An 18172-nucleotide genomic window follows, 5' to 3' on the forward strand; every position below is an offset into this window, starting at 1 on the left:
ATGAAAGCAGGACAACTATTTCAGTTCAGCCCTTGGATTCATGGCATATTTATAAAATGTTAAAGTTTACCTTGAAAGCTAAATTCTACATTTAAAGTAGGGAGAATAATAGGCTTTTCTACATTTAGGTTTATGTAAGGTGTAATTTTGCTTCATTTCATACCAAAAATCTTTGAAATGACCTTCCAATTTAAAAACTGTTTAAGACCCCTTAAGATGAGCTGTCTTAAATCAGTGAATATCCCTAGGGATCCCCTATCCACCCCCAGCTATCATTGTTGCTAGATTTATATTTTTTTAAAGACAAATTTCACTCCTTTAGTAACATACAGTAGTTTATCTGCAAGGGTATTGTTATTATTGCTAAACTATAAAAGCTGTTTGAGGCATTTATTATTCAGCCAAGAAATTGCACAAGGTACTCGAATGATCTCTGTACTTTAAATATATACACATATACAAATACCCCCCCACACCATAGTAAAAATGTAATAGTTATATATAACATAGGAGTTTTCTAAGTAATAGCCTAATATTCCTTTTGATTTTTTTTAAATAGTAGATTTATGCAATTGGTTCATCAAATTCATATTTTTATTTTTATTTTTTTGAGGGGAGCAGGGTGTAAAAATGTTTCCACGTTGAGAAGAAACAGTAAGAACATTCAAGAACTTTAATATGCAACATTTATATTCAGGGCAGCTAATTTCAGTTCTCAAGACAAAATAAAACAGAATGTAGAACATACATAGCAAATGAACCTTTATGAGCATGTTGAATTTCTCTGGAGAATTGGCTGTTCTTGTCAAGGCAAATGCAGTGACCCCTGGCAAATATGTGTCAAGGATGCTTAAGGAATAGATTTTAAAGCTGTAACCACTTAATGTCTATTTAATGTAAAAATATTCTTCCAAATTATATCTACATATGTTTGAATATGCTACCATTGTCTTCACTCTTGCAAAATCATGTACTGTGTGTTAATATGGAGCCTGAATAGCTCAACAGACAGAGCTCTGTAATTTAACACCAACTGTCTGCAATTAAAGTAAGATCGAATCCCTCCAGGCTCAAGGTTGACTCAGCCTTCCATCCTTTCTAAGCTAGGTAAATTGAGGACCCAGTTTGTGGGGGCAATCAGCTGACTTTGTATAAATATACAAAAGTATGAAGGCTATTGCTTAACGCATTGTAAGCCGCCCTGAGTCTCCGGAGAAGGGCGGCATATAAATCAAATTAAATATATATATATGTGTGTGGGAACTGCCTTAACAATATCCTGGGGTACTTTCAACCTTTAAGAAATCAGGAGAAATTTAAAATACAATATTGCTCTTAAAATTCCAACTTCTTGTGAACATACCAGGATACTGGACAGAAACAGACAGTCTGGCAATAGCTCCTACAATTGCTCCTACAATTGTTTTGCTTCTCCAATGACAGGACCTAGAGGCTTTCTATATAAATTCATATTAAAAAGGTAGCATTTTCTTCATTTAGTGCTTTTTTTGGTGCTATCTCTTGTTGTAGAAAAACAATCTAGTGCACATGGAAAAACACAAAGTTAGGCTGGCATTCTGCTTAGATCTAACTAGTTCAGTAGGTACCTGTGGCACAGCTATCTCCTGCCTTTTCCTCCATTTTGGTCATGACTGCACAAGACTGTATAAGTTTACTGGGCCCCAAAACATCTACTGTAACTCTGTATAATGAAGTTTCCATAATTTTAAAGTTAACTGATTTTTTCAGCTGATACGAAAACAAGTTGCTCTTGTACCCCTAGGACTTCTTTCATTATACCAAATAAAGTGTTAATTATGCTATGCCTTATATTTAATCTTAATGCTAATGTTATGCATACATCTACTTCCTAGTACAGTCTAATCTGTTGGTTTCCTATTGCTATACATTTTGTAAAACCGTACCATTAAATCTATAAATTCTTATTTCGTTATTCAATTTCTACATATTCCTACAATTACATTTCTGTAATTTTTATATCAATATTTTCTTGTCTTGATTATTTTCTTTGTCTCATTTTTATATATTTTATATTTCTTTATATTTCTTCTGTTTTTATAGGCAAACACAGTTTCTTTACATCTGAAAACACTTTATTCCTTCTCTAAGGACTTGTAGCATTGAACATGTCTCAACAACCCTCTATTCCTAAAACAGGTTTAAACAACATTGTTTAATGTATACAGTGGACTTGTTCTGGGTGCTTCTTTGCAGAAACTGGTCTGACTTTTTCTTCCACCTTTTAGCTTTCATCAGCATATCTTGCCTATAGGGAGTAAGCCCAAAGTTTGTTATTCCATTGTTTCATCCTGGGACTGTCATTGACTCTGCTTAGATTGGAAACTTTTTCAGGTTTCCCTCCAGTTTTCTTGAATTAACACATTTGGCACCATATTCATCACATGCATACCAAGTTTGTTGAGTTTCTTCTATGTTTTATGGGACATAATTAAGGGAGAAAGTGGGGTTGTATTAAACCAGGGGTTTCCAAACTTGGCAACTTTAAGACTTGTGGAGTTCAACTCCCAAAATTCTGGGAGTTGAAGTCCACAAGTCTTAAAGTTGCCAAGTTTGGAGATCCCTGTCTTAAACCATTTCCCATGTTTATCTGATCATTGGTTGAAATAAATATTCTCTCTGTCACCAAGGATCTCAGGAGTGAAAGGAAAATGTTCATTCATTCACAAACAGTGGTTCATCCTTCTACAGCATCTCTACTTTCTCTTTGCTGTTTGCCAACCTATAGTACACAACTCCCCCACCCCCAGCTTTTTCCCACAAGTGCAGAGTCCCCTTTTTTAAGATCTACCAAATGTTGATCAATTTGGCTCCCAAGGGAATTGCCTGATTTATTTATTACCTGAGCCTGATGCTCTTAGTTGAGATTAAGTGTCTGGCTCAAGGTCACCCAGCCAGCTTTCATGCCAAATGTTGGCATATATAAATATCATAGTCTCCTGGTTTCTAACTGAGTTAGAATAAGCAAGTAAACAAAATATCATTATTTTTATCAGAATTGTTGGAAAGATAGCAGATTCTATTTGTTTTCCAGTTCAGGTACAGCACCTTATTCTACTTTCCGGAATTCTATCATTTTCATTAAAGGGTTCAAATTTAAATCTTATGGAGGAAAGAGCGAAGGAAATCTGCCTCTTTTTTGTATCACTATTTTGTGATCACTATTATGTTAAATTCAAATGACATCTGAAATTTTAGACTGGAAGAGAAAGACTAGTTTGTGTCTAGGTTATGAATGCATGCTGACTATTCACTGTGAGTTTGAACACAGGAATATCAAAAATATGGAAAACCTAATGCAGATCTTCCATAAAATCAACATCCCCATTAATAGGTAAAAATAAATCTAAAAAATATTTGTTCTTTATGTCTGAATAAAGAACAGAGAGCACCATGGAGGTAAAATTTGGAGAAACCTTTGAGAAGCCACTGAGAAAGGAAGGGGGAGAGAAGAAACAAAACAAAACATGAGTGGCTGGGAAAATCAATGATGGGCTGGTGGAGAAGCAGACAGGAAGTGAGATTGTGGAGTACCCCAAAACCTACTGGAAGTTTGTATGTGGCTCAGAAGCCAAATTTTTGACCTCCTGTATAGTTTCACTAACAAGAAGGGCAATGGAAGTTATTTCTTTTGATGCAAAAGGATAATATGTAACACCTATAAACACATAAATATATGTCCAAATTAAAAAAAGGAAATACTATTCACCTGTTTAATATTAGGCACCTGTTTTAAGTTTGAAGTCAAGAAATAAAAATTAACCTTTATTATGGTCATATACTATATGGTTTCTTTTCATACAATTCTCTAATCTTATGTATGTCAAGGTATCATTTCTGTAGGAGAGATTAATACTATGACTGGAATTCACTGTTTTATCTACAGACCGTTATTTGATTTCAGTTACATGATATATGTTAAATATTCAGTAGATGTGATCCAAGAAAATTAATTTTCTCTTTAAACTCCCACATTATGAACTCTGGTAATATAATAAATATATTTTTAGCAACCGTAATATGTGAATTGCTTTACTCTGATTGAAGAAAACAAAGTGTTCCCAGTGGAGAACTTCTGGCTAACATAATTAGAAATTAGTTGGCATATCACATATCTTTGTGACTATATATATAAACCTCCCCTGAATAATTTAAATAATAAATTCTGCCCCAGTGGAAAATAGAGCTCATATCTCTGAATTTGTTAAATGTTTTCATTTCCAGAGACATGTGCTTAGGGATATTACTAATAAATTTTAAACCTTGCTATAATCTCTACAGGTATTATTTATGTAAATCCTTATTCTACAGCATGCATTTATATTTCAGCTGCTACTCAGCTGCTATTCACATTTACCTTCCTGGTTGGAAGTGTAATCCATTTCCTTTCCCCTGCTATTTTTTTAAAAAAGCTTTGAAAATGAAATCTACAAATCTGTATGCAGGATTATAAAGGCTTTGGTTATACTATACTAATATAAGTGAGTAAAGCAAGAAGACAACTATTGGCCAAAAGCTTGGGATAAAAATACTAGGTGAATATGAGTGATGTACTTTCTTTAATCCTAATTAGAACCTTCTGACTTACAAACCTGTTTCAAAACATTAAAGCACATTTAGTTTTTATTCAGAAATGTGCACATTCTGGTCTCATTAGAATATCATGCTAGAGCCCTGGCGTGGTGTTGCAAAAAACAAAACAAACAAACAAACAAACAAACAAAATCCTCCCACATAGTCACAGTGTATTAAATTTTCTTTTCCTTTCCTCCTATGAAAAACTTTTGTTGTTTTCATGTTTACATCTGATCTGAGGTTCATTACAGTTACAGCTTACTTAAAAAAAGATATACCTTCCTGGTTTTTGACACTGTTTTGTTTAAACAAAACCAGAATTAGAATTAACTGCAATTAATGGTTCTCACATAGCACTGAAATAAATTAAAAAAATAAAACAGAATCTTTACTTGCTTGTTTCAGACAGAATATCCCTGTGATGGTGAACCTATGGCACACATGCCAGAAGTGGCACACAGAGCCATCTCTCCAGGCATGCCAGCTGTCGCACGTTGCTCTTCCAGGTTCCGGGACCGGTCAGTTGGTCTTCATGCGCACGGGAGCACTGGAAACTGGAACAGCAGCTCCCTAGCATGCATGCCAGCTGGTCTTCAGGCATGCATGCAAACCAGAAACTGGAAGACCAGGTGACCGGTGCACATGTATGTGCTGGAAACCGGAAGCTCAGTTTCCCGGCACGCGCATGTGCACCAGGAATTGCTCTTCTGGTTTCCAGTGCTCCCCACATGCTCCCGTTTCAGCACTCTGTGACCAAAAGGTTCGCCAACACTGGAGTATCCCATGATATATACTAATCTTAACCCTAACCCCTTCTAAGCCAGAGATGGAGCAAAGTTTATATTATCATATACAATAGTCTATATCTTTTAAAATTTTATCACAATAATTGTGTACTCTTGCTTAAGTACACCACAGAAAAGAACTGCTGCATTAATTAAGATAAAGCTCCTCATTGTTCTGTATTATTTGCAATGATTCCAACAGACTTCCTAAATGATTATTTGAAAATTGCCTAGTAATTCAATAGGAGATCATTGGGAGACTTTTTTCTATTTTATGAGGTTTGTTTCCTTGAAATACAGAATATTTAATTTAATTCTAAATTAAAAGTATGTACAATTAACAGTTTCAGGTCTATGATTTCTTCTTTCTAGAATTTGCTATAGTATTAAGTTCTGAAAATGGCAAACGAACAACCAGACAATATATTTGGGACCCAGCTTTTGCATGCTACTTCACATTTCTGAAACTCTCTTTTCATTTACACAGTATAAGGAATCTCTGTAATTTTAGTAGTAGATTCTGAATAAACAGAATCTTACTGCAAATAAGATTATCTTGGTTGGGAACCTAAATGACTCCATGACAAATGATTCTGTAGCTTGCTTATTGCAAATTTAGATTTCCTGGAGGCTAGAAGTGAGTTTTATCACTTCAGATGGGTATGCCATCTACAGATCCAGCAAGAGTTGCATAAATTGACATATACTGTCATGTGCTAGACAAAAATACATTTCATAACACAAAAGAAGTATAGGATACATTTCCAACTATGAAAAGTTTTGTCTGATACAGAATATAGCAAAGGAGACTGCCTATGTCATTATAATATGCTGTCACTAGCAATGTAACACATCTGGGACCACTGCTATTTTAACCTTTAAAGCATTGAACATTTAGGCTAGATTATTTGAAGGACTGATTACATATGCATGATGCTGTCTATACAGTATATACTTTCTCTCAGCACAAAGCATCTTACAAGGTTGTTTTGGGGATATTAGGTATGTAACCCATCTTGAGTTGTTCAAATAACAATGAGATAAAAATTAAATAAATAGTCTACTATTGTACAATTCACACCTTTTCTTTTTGTTATAGAACATCTGATTTCTAGTGGTTCAAGTGCTGCTAGGATGGAATGTTTCTAAACATACTGAATATTACTTTCCAGCCAAATAATTACATTAAAAATAGAGGAACAAAGTTTTGAATGAAGGGACCTGTTTCCTCATTTATACAGTAAATTATATGCCAAAGTTAGTTGATGCCTATGTTTTTCACTATACATGATTGAATGGAAAGGCATTACATTTCATTGTCTTGATCTTTTAAGACTCAGCTCTTGTTTGCACATCTCTCTAAGACAGAAGGAATCTTGTAAAGGGGCACATGACCCCTGGAATATGAGCCAAATATGCTGCTGAAATTCAATAGCAAAGGCAAAAATAAAACAACAACAATAAACCCAGGTTGGAGCATGAAATAAAATCCCATTCTGTTCCTTTTGGGACATAATTATATATCACAACTGAATCCATCATGACCCTTAGCAAGAAAGATTCCTGAAATATTTTATTTCTGCTCTAAAATCACATTTAGCATGCCATGCAAAAAACACTATGTTCTTGAGAAAGAGAGAGGGGGCAATCATGCAGATCAGAATACATATGAGCTAGTTTTTAATGGTGGCCCAGATATGACTGTCATGTGATGTGGGGCCTCAAATGACAGTTTTAAGACTTGTTGTTTCTTGTGTGAATGAAATGTGTCAAAAGACTAACCACATGAGGGACCACAGTATCCTAGATTTAAAATGAGGCCATTTGGGCCATCGACTCCAAGCCTAGTTCACTGCAGGAATCTAAACTGAAGTATCCTCAAAAGACAAGTTTTTTTCAATTTCTGCTCAAATGTATCTCCCCCCCCTTCAGAATAACTTTCCTCCCAAAAACTGAACAGCCCACTTGTTTTCACTTTAATATCAAGACCTGCCTATCTTATTACGCCCTGACCTGGTGAAATGTAAAATTTGTTATTACTGTGTTATTCTGTGGCATGGCTGGGTGGTGGTGGGTAATGTGACTGGGTGGATGTGGCCAACTTTTTTTTTTCCCTTTAAAACCATGGTCTTAAAACTTTGGCCAAAGAGGTTGTAAAAAATCCTTTTAAAAGCCTCTGACGAGCCCAGCTGAGACGCATGATAATCAGAAGGTGTTTTTTTTTTTTTTTTTACTTTTAAAAGCATTTTTTCCGGTTGAAGAGGTTGTAGAAAAAATGCTTTTAAAAATTAAAAAAAAGCCTCTGATGATTGCATGGCTCAGCAGGGCATGGGGATTTTTGCTACCGGTTCTCTGAACCACCCGCCACCATTGCTATGAGATCAGGTGATCTGGTCCAAACCGGGAGCATTTAACCCTTGGTCCTGAGGTATGTTCTCTCCAGGAACTAAATGTGTTTTAATTATGCACTTGGATGATTGTGCATTCCCAGTCTTAGATATATGATTTTATCAATTTATGTAGATTATTTACTTTGTTATTATTTTCATACGAGTTTATGAAGATGGAATTATATACCTCTGATTGGAGTAGGTTACAAATTCTCCAAATACATTAGGAAGACATACACCCAAATATATTGTATGTCAGCCCTGAAGCTATCTTTACTTGGAGCTTCAGGGCTGCCAAAGCGATGGATGGGCAAGCTGTGCGAAAAGGAAGGGTGGTGGTGGAGACAGTGTGGGGTTGTATAGCCATAACAATATATTTTCCCATGTGAGTCAAGGACATTCAGCCTGCACCTGGAGAGGTGTGACTGAGAGTCAACTACGGTTGGGACAGCGACCCGATTGGACCAGAGGTGAGTTTCAGCAGGTTCTGACCAGTTCTGGAGAACCAGTAGCAAAAATGTTGAGTAGTTCGAGAACTGGCAAATACCACCTCTGACTGGCTCCGCCCCTATCTATTCTCTGCCTCCCGAGTCCCAGCTGATCAGGAGGAAATGGGGATTTTGCAGTAACCGTCCCCTGGAGTGGGGAGGGAATGAAGATTTTACAATATCCTTCCCCTGCCATGCCCACCAAGCCATGCCACACCCACCAAGCTACACCCACAGAACCGGTAGTAAAAATGTTTGAAACCCACCACTGGATTGGACCATGTGGATTCAGCAGATGGAACTTTGACTTTACTTTGGGTTTTCCCAGATGTGCCAAAATGACATCTCTAATAAAATCAAGCTTTGAAGAAAATGCCAGCCTTGGAGTTTTGATTTCATTGGGGGTGTTACTTGGAACCCTGACACTGTATATAATTAATAAATAAATAAATAAATAAATAAATAAATAAATAAATAAATAAATAAATAAATAAATAATTTTGGTCTAGTGGTTAAGACACCAGGCTAGAAACCTGGAAATGATGAGTTTAAATCCTGCCTTAGCCATGAAAGCCATCTGGATGATCTTGGGCCAGTCACTCTCTTTCAGCCCAACCCACCTCATGGGGTTGTTATTGTGGGGAAGATAGGAGGAAGAAGGTGTTGGATGTGTTTGCCATTTTGAGTTATTTGTAAAAATAATAAAGATGAAATACAAATAAATTAAATAAATCTCCTTTGATAATTTCCATTAATAAATTGTTTTGCTATTAGTAAATACATGAATAAATGCTACACTGAATTTACTGCCTGCAATATTCTATCATTCAATACTCTTGATTTTATAAGACCTGTTTTTCTTTAGATCTTTTTCACAATTAGAATACATATAGTGTGACTCTTTCCCTCCTTCCACCAACCGGTCCCATTCACAACAAATGAGTTATTATTGCAGTAAAGATTAATGTCAAATATCTTCGAGTTATTTATGAAATTTGATAATTTCATAAATACTGTCATGTAGTTTTCTTGGCTGTGTATAGATGATACTTGCTATTGCCTTGTGTATTTTTTTCACTTCCCAGTCTAACATACAGCCCAAGAATTTCCTGGTGGTCTACAATTGAAGTACTAATTGATCTTACTTAACCTTATGACAGCTGCCAAGTTTGTCTTGTGTGCTAAATAAAGCCAGACAAGGAAGGGAAATAAAGGCAAAGAAATAAAAAGATGAGATCTGGATGAACATTTTTGTTTTCTAAATGTAGAATGTAAAATGTATCATTGTTAACTATGGACTTTCAAGACAAAGTTATTTTTATATATAAAAGTAAGTGCTAATTACATGAGAATAATGTACTCAGATATATTGAAATATTTCCCATTTTATACCCAGAATATATAATGAATATATTTAGAAATGTGGTCCTTTATTTTAATTGTTTAAAATAAGAGATCAATGAATAAGTTACATGCCCCCAACTCTAGGAAAAATTACTTTATTTAAATATTATCTTCTGGCTATTTAATTATATAGTAAAACATTTGAGAGAGACGGGTTGATTATATACCATACATCACAAACAGAATAATTAGTTATCTGTTAAACCTATGTGATAATTATTTTGTCAAAATAAACCATTTTATAAGGATGCTAGCTCCCAGGAAAGACTGCTGATATTACTGGAGTTCAATATCTCTAAACACATTTTCTGAAGGTTAGCTGAAAAAGTCAAATGTTGACAAATGTAAGCTTCTAAAGAAAAAGAATCAGATTACTGCTATTCTGTTTTATTCTATTAAAATGTGGGTATTTTTAAGTAGCCAGTAATGTTTATAGTTGTTTCTTGGATACAACTTGTTTCGTGACTACATACATTAAGGGCCAAAACTTTTGTCAGAAGGAATATAAATATGAAGTTGAACATAATTATAATATTTCAGAGCTAGACATTTGTATTTAGAAGATACTAATGAATAACCCAGATTTATTGATAATTTAGTCAGTTGTATAAATAATATGCAGTTTCTAACTGATAAGATCTATGTTACTATGCTATTAAAATTGAAATTCCCTTGCTTAAAATACTAGAGTTGTACATAACTTAGTAATTTATATTAAAGTAAGGTGACCAGATTTTAACATTGGTAAAGAGGGACATTGTGGGCGTGGCTTATTTTGTGGGCGTGGCTAGCTGGTCATGTGACCGGGTGGGCGTGGCTAGCTGGTCATGTGACCGGGTGGCCATGGCTATGTGTATAGGGTAAGGTGAACAGATTTTAACATTGGTAAGAGGGACACCATTGTGGGCGTGGCTTATTGTGTGGGCGTGGCTTGGAGGCCATGTGACTGGGTGGGCGTGGCTAGCTGGTCATGTGACCGGGTGGCCATGGCTATGTGTATAGGGACTACTCAGAGGGCTGGAAAGTCATTTCTGACAGGTCCTCACACTTTTGACTGGTCCTCACACTTATGACCATCCTCACATTTATGCCCATGCAGCATTCTTAACAACCATGTCACTCATTTCACAACTGCTTCTCTTCACCATGATGACAAGATAGGGCAAAAATGTAAAATGTGAGGACAGTCGTAAGTTCGAGGACTGGTCAAAAGTGCGAGGACCAGTCAAAAATAACTTTTTCAGCCCTCTGAGTAGTCCATATGCACAAAAGGACTAACCAGAGGGCTGAAAAAAGTCATTTCTGACAGGTCCTCACACTTTTGACTGGTCCTCACACTTATGACCATCCTCACATTTATATCCGTGCAGCATTCTTAACAACCATGTCACTCATTTCACAATTGCTTCTCTTCACCATGATGACAAGATAGGGCAAAAATGTAAAATGTGAGGACAGTCGTAAGTTCGAGGACTGGTCAAAAGTGCGAGGACCAGTCAAAAATAACTTTTTCAGCCCTCTGAGTAGTCCATATGCATAAAAGGATACAGTAATTGAGAGGGATGAAGGAAGGGAAGGGAAATTAGAGTAGGAGTGATGGTTAAGAGAGGGAGGAAGAGAGGAGGAGAAGGAGAAAGGAAGAGCAAGTAGGGAGGAGAAGAAGAGGGGGGGAAGAGAAAGTAAGAAGGAAAGAAAAGAGAGGTGGTAGGTTTGAGGAGAAAGATTGCTGTACAATAAAAAAGATGAAAGGGAAGAAAGCCAACCCCAAACAAATATAAAGATATTAAGATAAAGAATGAATTGTTAAACTTTAAAGAATAAAAGAGAACAAATATGAATAAATAGCAATAATTAGAAACACACATACATACAATGTATTTTCTTTGAACAGAATATTTGGCTGGTTCACAAATTTAAACAGTGTTTAGTCATTTCAATTAAATTTACAATTTCTATATTTCCTTTTTGCCATATTTATTCCTCATCTATTTTTTTAAAAAAACAATATTAGCCTTCATCCTCATCTCTAATCTTAATCAAATTCAATTTTTCCCTTCTATTCTATTTTATACCCCTTCCCATTGTCATCTATTTTTATATCCATCCTCACATTGGTTAATTATGTAATTATGTAATACAGTTGTTTAATACAAATTCAACATTTTAATATAAATCAATTAGTTATCTATCTTTTTTGTATATTAATCAATATGAACATGAATATTCCAATTATTTCCATGCAATCCAATTTCTTACAAATCAATTAATTATACTTACCAATAATAATAAACCAAATAATTTCCCCCATATATTCCTCCAAACCACAACTTAACCATTTCTGCTTTCAACACAGTATACAATTAATAATATCTCAATTATTACAATTCCCTAGTTAAAAAGAGCTTTTTTTTCTTTTGTGTTTTAAAATCTTGAACTCTCCTCTTTTGCCCTAAATAATTTTCCATTGTTTGCACTTACCTTTTTTGGTGAGGAAAAGGAAAATAAATCTGCTGCCTAATTTTCCAACGTTGCAAGCAAACCGCAAAGCCAACAGCCTGTTTTACTTTCACTTTCGTTTTGAGCTTGGTTTGCACAAAGAGAAAAAAAAACCTGCTGAGCAATTTAGCCAGAGCAGAGCCCTGTGCAAATCAGCTGAGAGGGGGAAGCCGAGCTAATTAAGGTAGGGCGGCCCTTTGAAGCCCCGCGGCAAGAGTTTAAACAGGTTTTTTCCCTCCAGCCATCAGCGGGGATTCAGGAGGCAGCCGGGAACCAGGAGGCAGAATGAAAAATCGGGACTTTTTTAAAACGCTGCGGGACGCGGGACAAATTGCTCAAAAGCGGGACTGTCCCGCCAAAAGCGGGACGTCTGGTCACCTTATATTAAAGTCAAGTTAACTACAATAATCTGAAATCTAAAAAAGTATACAGGTCAATTAACTTTACTGTTCTTCCTAGTAAGTAGTAGAACATGTGGTGGGATTCAAGTAATTTAACAATTGGTTCTCTGCCCTAATGATTAAGAGTAAGCAGGGTATTGCAAAGGTAGGACTAAAAGTTTTTTCCTCTTTCTTTGGGGATACATTATTTGAAGAACAAAAAATTATGAACAAAATGGGGAAAATCATGCCAGAAAATCAATGATTTTGCTTCTGAACTTTGGTACTATGATATTTAGTTTCACTGTGGGTCACCAAAGGGTTGTCAATATTTTGTGTAGTCTTGTGTGTCCCTGAAACTTTGTTTCAGATCTCAGTTGATGTCTGGAAAATTACAGAGACACTTGGTAGATTCTTCTGAATGTAAGATCAAAAATGCAGAGAATGTAAGCAGCAATCTGCCACAAACAGTTATTATGCAGGTTAAGGATAAGAGAACAGAGTTGTCCTGCAGAAGATGAAAAGGTTAACATGACTGGAAAAATATTTTGAACTGGGATTCCTGGTCTTTTAGAAACAGCAAATATCATATATGGTTAAATGTATGCTTTATAGTCATGTTTATCCATCTATAGGAATGGATATAAGAAATTTCACCTCAAAATATGAATGGTTAGTAAAGATCTCAACTGAGAAAGAAAACGTAACAATGAATTTATTAAAATAAATCTTTACTATCTTATCAGATGTGACACCTAAAGTAAAGTAGACATTCAGCTGATTCTATGCCAGAATTGGCCATTTCATATATTAATCATAAATTAAAATAAACTAAAGGAATTAATAAAATATTAATTCATTGTAATATACATATTCGTGTCATCTAACCCTAACCCTAATCCTAACCTGACATATAGAATATGTTAAATATATAAAACCATTAAGTAAATGTTTATATTAGATTTTTTAAATATCCCAATGAATTTGCAGATCAGGGTTCTTTAATAATCAGTATAATGGCACTTAATCACTGTTTTCATTTTTTAAATCAACTGTTGGGTCTAGTAAAGCAGCAAAAGAAATAAATGCAGAAGAAAAATATATTTTCGCTAAAAGTGGATCCTTCTAAATCTAGCCAACAACAAGCAGAAAGACTGACAGCAGTTCTAACTGAACTGAAAAGCAATTCTTGTTCTTCTCTGAGTCATTTTATACATTCATAACAAGAATTTTGGAGTCAATTTATCAGTTGCTCATATAAGGAAGCTACACTGTATGGAATTACTACATTAACTACTATACATTTATCTTCAAATATAGATTGTAAATAATATCTTGTACACGATATTCAGTGGACACATATAAAATCACCTCATGCTGTGCAATATAGTTTTCTTAATTAAATAGGTTTTATTTCTCTGAGGGTATAGAATTGCAGGCACAATCACTATTTAATCTGTAACGACTCTCAAATAAGCATTACTGTAATGTATGAAAATTAAAATAAAGAAGAATTGATTCAATACAAAAGAGGCTTCTGCTAATTATCTTGCAAATTCAATTAACCAAACTGAATGAATGATACAGGCAGTTGTTGCTTTTACAATAGTTCAAAGTTAGGATGACCATGGAAAGAGGATTTTATATCTTGTAAAGTACCCCCAGCAATCATAAATGATCATCTCTCCATGGTCATATGACCAAATGTTGGGGGGGGGTCATATTTACAGCTACTTATAGCATTCTGAACTCATGTGATATTCTTGATGTTTTTTGTTGGTTTTGAAAAAATTAGGCTATCTGCAATCCACTATAAGAAATATGTCTATAATAAGTAAACAAGTTGTGTTTTCTTAAATAAATAATTGAGAAACGTCATAAGTATGGTATGGGAAGGTGACATCTTGCAATCACAAGAAAAAATATCACTAAACAGGCACATATTTAAAGACACCATACAGTTAAAATTGCTATTGGTTTAAAATCAAAATTAAATTAAATTTTGAAATGAAAGCTTTTTTGTTATATAATCACTCCCATCATTTTTGTTAAAATTCTAAACATCTAAATAAATTTTAGTGAACTGGTAAATGAATTAAAAAAAGGATTTCCAAAATTAATTAGAAATTTGATATATTTTATAATATAAAATATTTGTATAATATTTGTATAATTATTTGTATAATATATACAAAAAGATTTTCAAAACTAATAATAAATGTAGAAAATTATGTGGGAATCACATTCTAGTTTAGGAACATTGTCATAGCAAAACTTTTTACTTTCTAGTTTATTTTTATGTATTGTTGGAATAAGTTGCCTTGTCAACTGATACAAAATTTCAAAACTGATTTGGAAGTGTTTTGGACCTCATGAAAACACAAGAGTTCTCAGCAATTCATTAAGGCAGCCTCTTTTAGACCGGCATTACTTAAAAAAAAACCTTATTATTTTTTAAAATAACTATTTATTAAAGTCATAAGGTGATTCTTAAAACAATAACATCTTTTCTTATACCTTGCACAGATGTCTGATAGCACTGGGCTCCTTAATTAATAGCAAATTCATTGTGAGATATGCTGTCACTCATGCAAGCTACGAACATTTCTTTCAATTCAATTGCAAAGTGTTCAAACTTCTAATATCTATCCATTTGAGGAGATTTATTACATTGCACTGTGTTAACCTTCTTCAGAACCAACTCTTCACATGCATGAGGTCTCATGGCTATCATAAGTAATCAGCTTGAAAAAAAAATTTCTGCACCTCACAGGTGTCTAAATAGAGTGAAAATATTTCTTTATTATAAATTTTCACTAGAGTTGCCACAACCTTGTACATTTTATTGAGTGTGGCATCTCTATGGGACAAATGTGTTGAAGGAGCTGAAAGATTCAGAAAAATAAAGTCTCTGAAAATATCCATTGTAATCTCAGATCACATCCACATGCATGGGCTGGGCCATTGCAGGATCAGTTCTGCAGCCTAAAAGTTACACTGCTTTTGAAGATCCTGGAGACTGTTCTGACATTGAACAGCTGAGCTTCCAATTCAGCTGCTGCTTCGAATTCTGTAAACTTTCTGATCGAGAAGTTGAAGGAATCTTCAGAACTGCTTCTCTAAATTGCTTTGTATGGTGAATACCTTTTTAACTCCCCAAACAAATATTATTTATCTTAGTTGAGATAAGTATTTTGAAAAACTTGAAGGAAAGAAAAAATAATGGTGGAAGACTACAATTTGGTACAAACAGGAATAATTTAATGTGCAACCATAGCCTCCAATTTAGTGGTAGAGTTTTATTTTATCTAGTTATTTACTCTTAACATTCATTAATTGAAATTATCCTGGTTAATGTACTTAAACAACATCCAATAGAGTAGTCACTCGGTCATAATTCATGATTTACTTAAGATTAGATACTGTTATCTGCAGTAGAAAATTGTTCAGTCTGGCCTTCCCAAACCTGGGGCTCTTGAGAATTCTGAACTTTAAGAGCTAGAAATTTCAGGTTGGTAAATGCAGGTTTAGACTCTGCTGTATTGATACATTCTTCATGTAACACTACGGAAGAAATTTATAATTATAATTAAAGCTAATTTATGTACCTGGTCAAGCTTCCAGTGAAATTCTGCAGGACGGAAGGTATCAGCTTGGTCAAAATCTTTCCGTAACAAAAATACTAGTCGACAATTATGCACATAAAGTGCATAATGGTGTCGATTCATTTCTAAAACAAAATAAAAAGACCAAGATAAGAAATATATAGGCATGTGTAATGATTGACTAAAATCATTACACATCATTAATTATAAAATCATTAATATACAATTAATTTATTTGAACCTAAATTATTACAAATCAATACTTGATTCATTGCAAAAAAAGATCTTGAGGCTAATTCTTGTAAGAGTTTGTTGTTTTTCAATATCTGCTTGTATTGAACATTTAAATTTGAAAGAAGAATGAAGGAAGTACAGATTTTGAGTTACCTGTTTTATCAGAATTACACAAAATAGTTTCTTTTTCTGCTCTTAATCCTGGACTTGGGCCATGTTTCATCCACATGGTGATGGTAAAGTGATCAGTTAGATTCTTTGGTACTATTCCATCAGGAATTTTGGCACCTTGCTTTCCATCAAATTTAAAAATCATATCATTGCTGTCCATCAGAAGACCAGCTGTCCAGTTATTTGCAGCACTGTGTGTTGGTAATAGGTCAATGGCACCTGAAGATGCTCCTGTGGATGACATACAATGAAGAGATTGATGAGACACTAATGAGAAAGCTGTTATGTACATTCAGTGTATGAAAGCCAGGATCGCCCTTCATTGCCTCATTTTAATGATAACATACTTTTTTTTTTTTTTGCATTTAATCTTCCCAGGCTTGATTCTCGTCCATTTAAAGAGTATTAGTGGCAACAGCAGGATTAAGTAGGTTTGTAGTTAGCCACTGCTTGGTCAGAATGATAAGAGGCTATGCTAGATAGACCAGTAGCCCTTTAAATTAAAATTTATAAATTTTAATTTATAAAAAGAACTTTGATCTATATAATCATTGTATTCATATTGTTAACATGTGGATAATGGCTATTTGTCAACCTAGTAATCAATAATTTTTTTCTTCAAACTTTTTAAATTACTTTAAAAAATCTAAAGAGTCTTCCCATCATTCTTGCAGAGCCCCAGTAAAAGAATTGCATTAATTAGTTAACAAGCTGGATATATGGACATCTGTATCCTTCTGCATAAATAAATGACCTATTTTCCTTGATATAGAGATGTTGAAATTTCTACTCATAAAAATGCAGCAAATATTTCAAAATAAGATTTTTTGCTGACTTGGTACCAGCAAATTCATTTTTTTTTTCAGAATATTGTTTATTTGAATTATATATGCACTTATTACTGACTTTAGGACTGCTAATTGCAGACATGTGATCCTTGTCCCCATATAATCGAATATTAACAGAAAAGAAATGTGCCTTTTAGTTTCTACATAAACACCAGCACTGTCACTACCAGCTCATAAACACCCAGAATTATACATAAATTAATATGTACCACATAATTTCTGCAGAGATTTCTCCGAATATGTTTCGCGATCACAGCCTTTTCCAATATAGTTGGTCTGAAGCTCAACAGTGGCATGGATAGAAGAAACTGGTCCATCACAAGTCTCCAGGTGAATAATAGGAAATAAAGGTATGCTTCCAGAACCAGGTTTGTATTCAATATGCCTTTTCCAGTCTAAAAATAGAAATATTATTACATACTACAACATGGCCAATAATATAACATATTTTATATCTCTGTAGACATTTGTTTTGTATTTTGTGCACTTTTAGAAACAGAAGTGTGAACAGAAGCTTGTGTTTTTTAAAAAACAAATACCTAGACAGAAGTGAAATTTAAAAATATGTCATTAAAAAAATGAAATGCAATTGAAGATTTCTTTGTTCTCAGCTGCGTATGCAATAAAGAACTTAAGTCAAAATTGTTGGGAAGCTGTTCAAAAGCTACCAAAATAAGATTTTATAATAAAGAAATTTGTTTTAGTTCCATTCTACTCAAAGGGAGTACACACTGAAATCATACATACTGTACATTTT

The 18172-nt window shown here is 34.2% G+C and overlaps 1 protein-coding gene across 1 annotated transcript in view; it reads right to left on the minus strand.

Annotated features, from left to right (window-relative positions):
• The window catches only part of CLSTN2 (calsyntenin 2), a 250974-nt gene that overhangs the window by 51934 nt on the left and 180868 nt on the right, over positions 1–18172 (minus strand). The window contains exons 6-8 of the mRNA XM_070945192.1: positions 17625–17810; positions 16550–16798; positions 16166–16287 (exon numbers count right to left, since the gene is read on the minus strand). Of these exons, the coding sequence (XP_070801293.1) occupies positions 16166–16287; positions 16550–16798; positions 17625–17810 (557 nt within the window). The remainder of the gene's footprint in view (positions 1–16165; positions 16288–16549; positions 16799–17624; positions 17811–18172) is intronic.

This window comes from Pituophis catenifer, unplaced genomic scaffold (genome assembly GCF_029215685.1).
Source record: "Pituophis catenifer annectens isolate HBS135680 unplaced genomic scaffold, rPitCat1.0.hap2 SCAF_6, whole genome shotgun sequence".
In the NCBI taxonomy this organism is placed as follows: Eukaryota; Metazoa; Chordata; class Lepidosauria; order Squamata; family Colubridae; genus Pituophis; species Pituophis catenifer.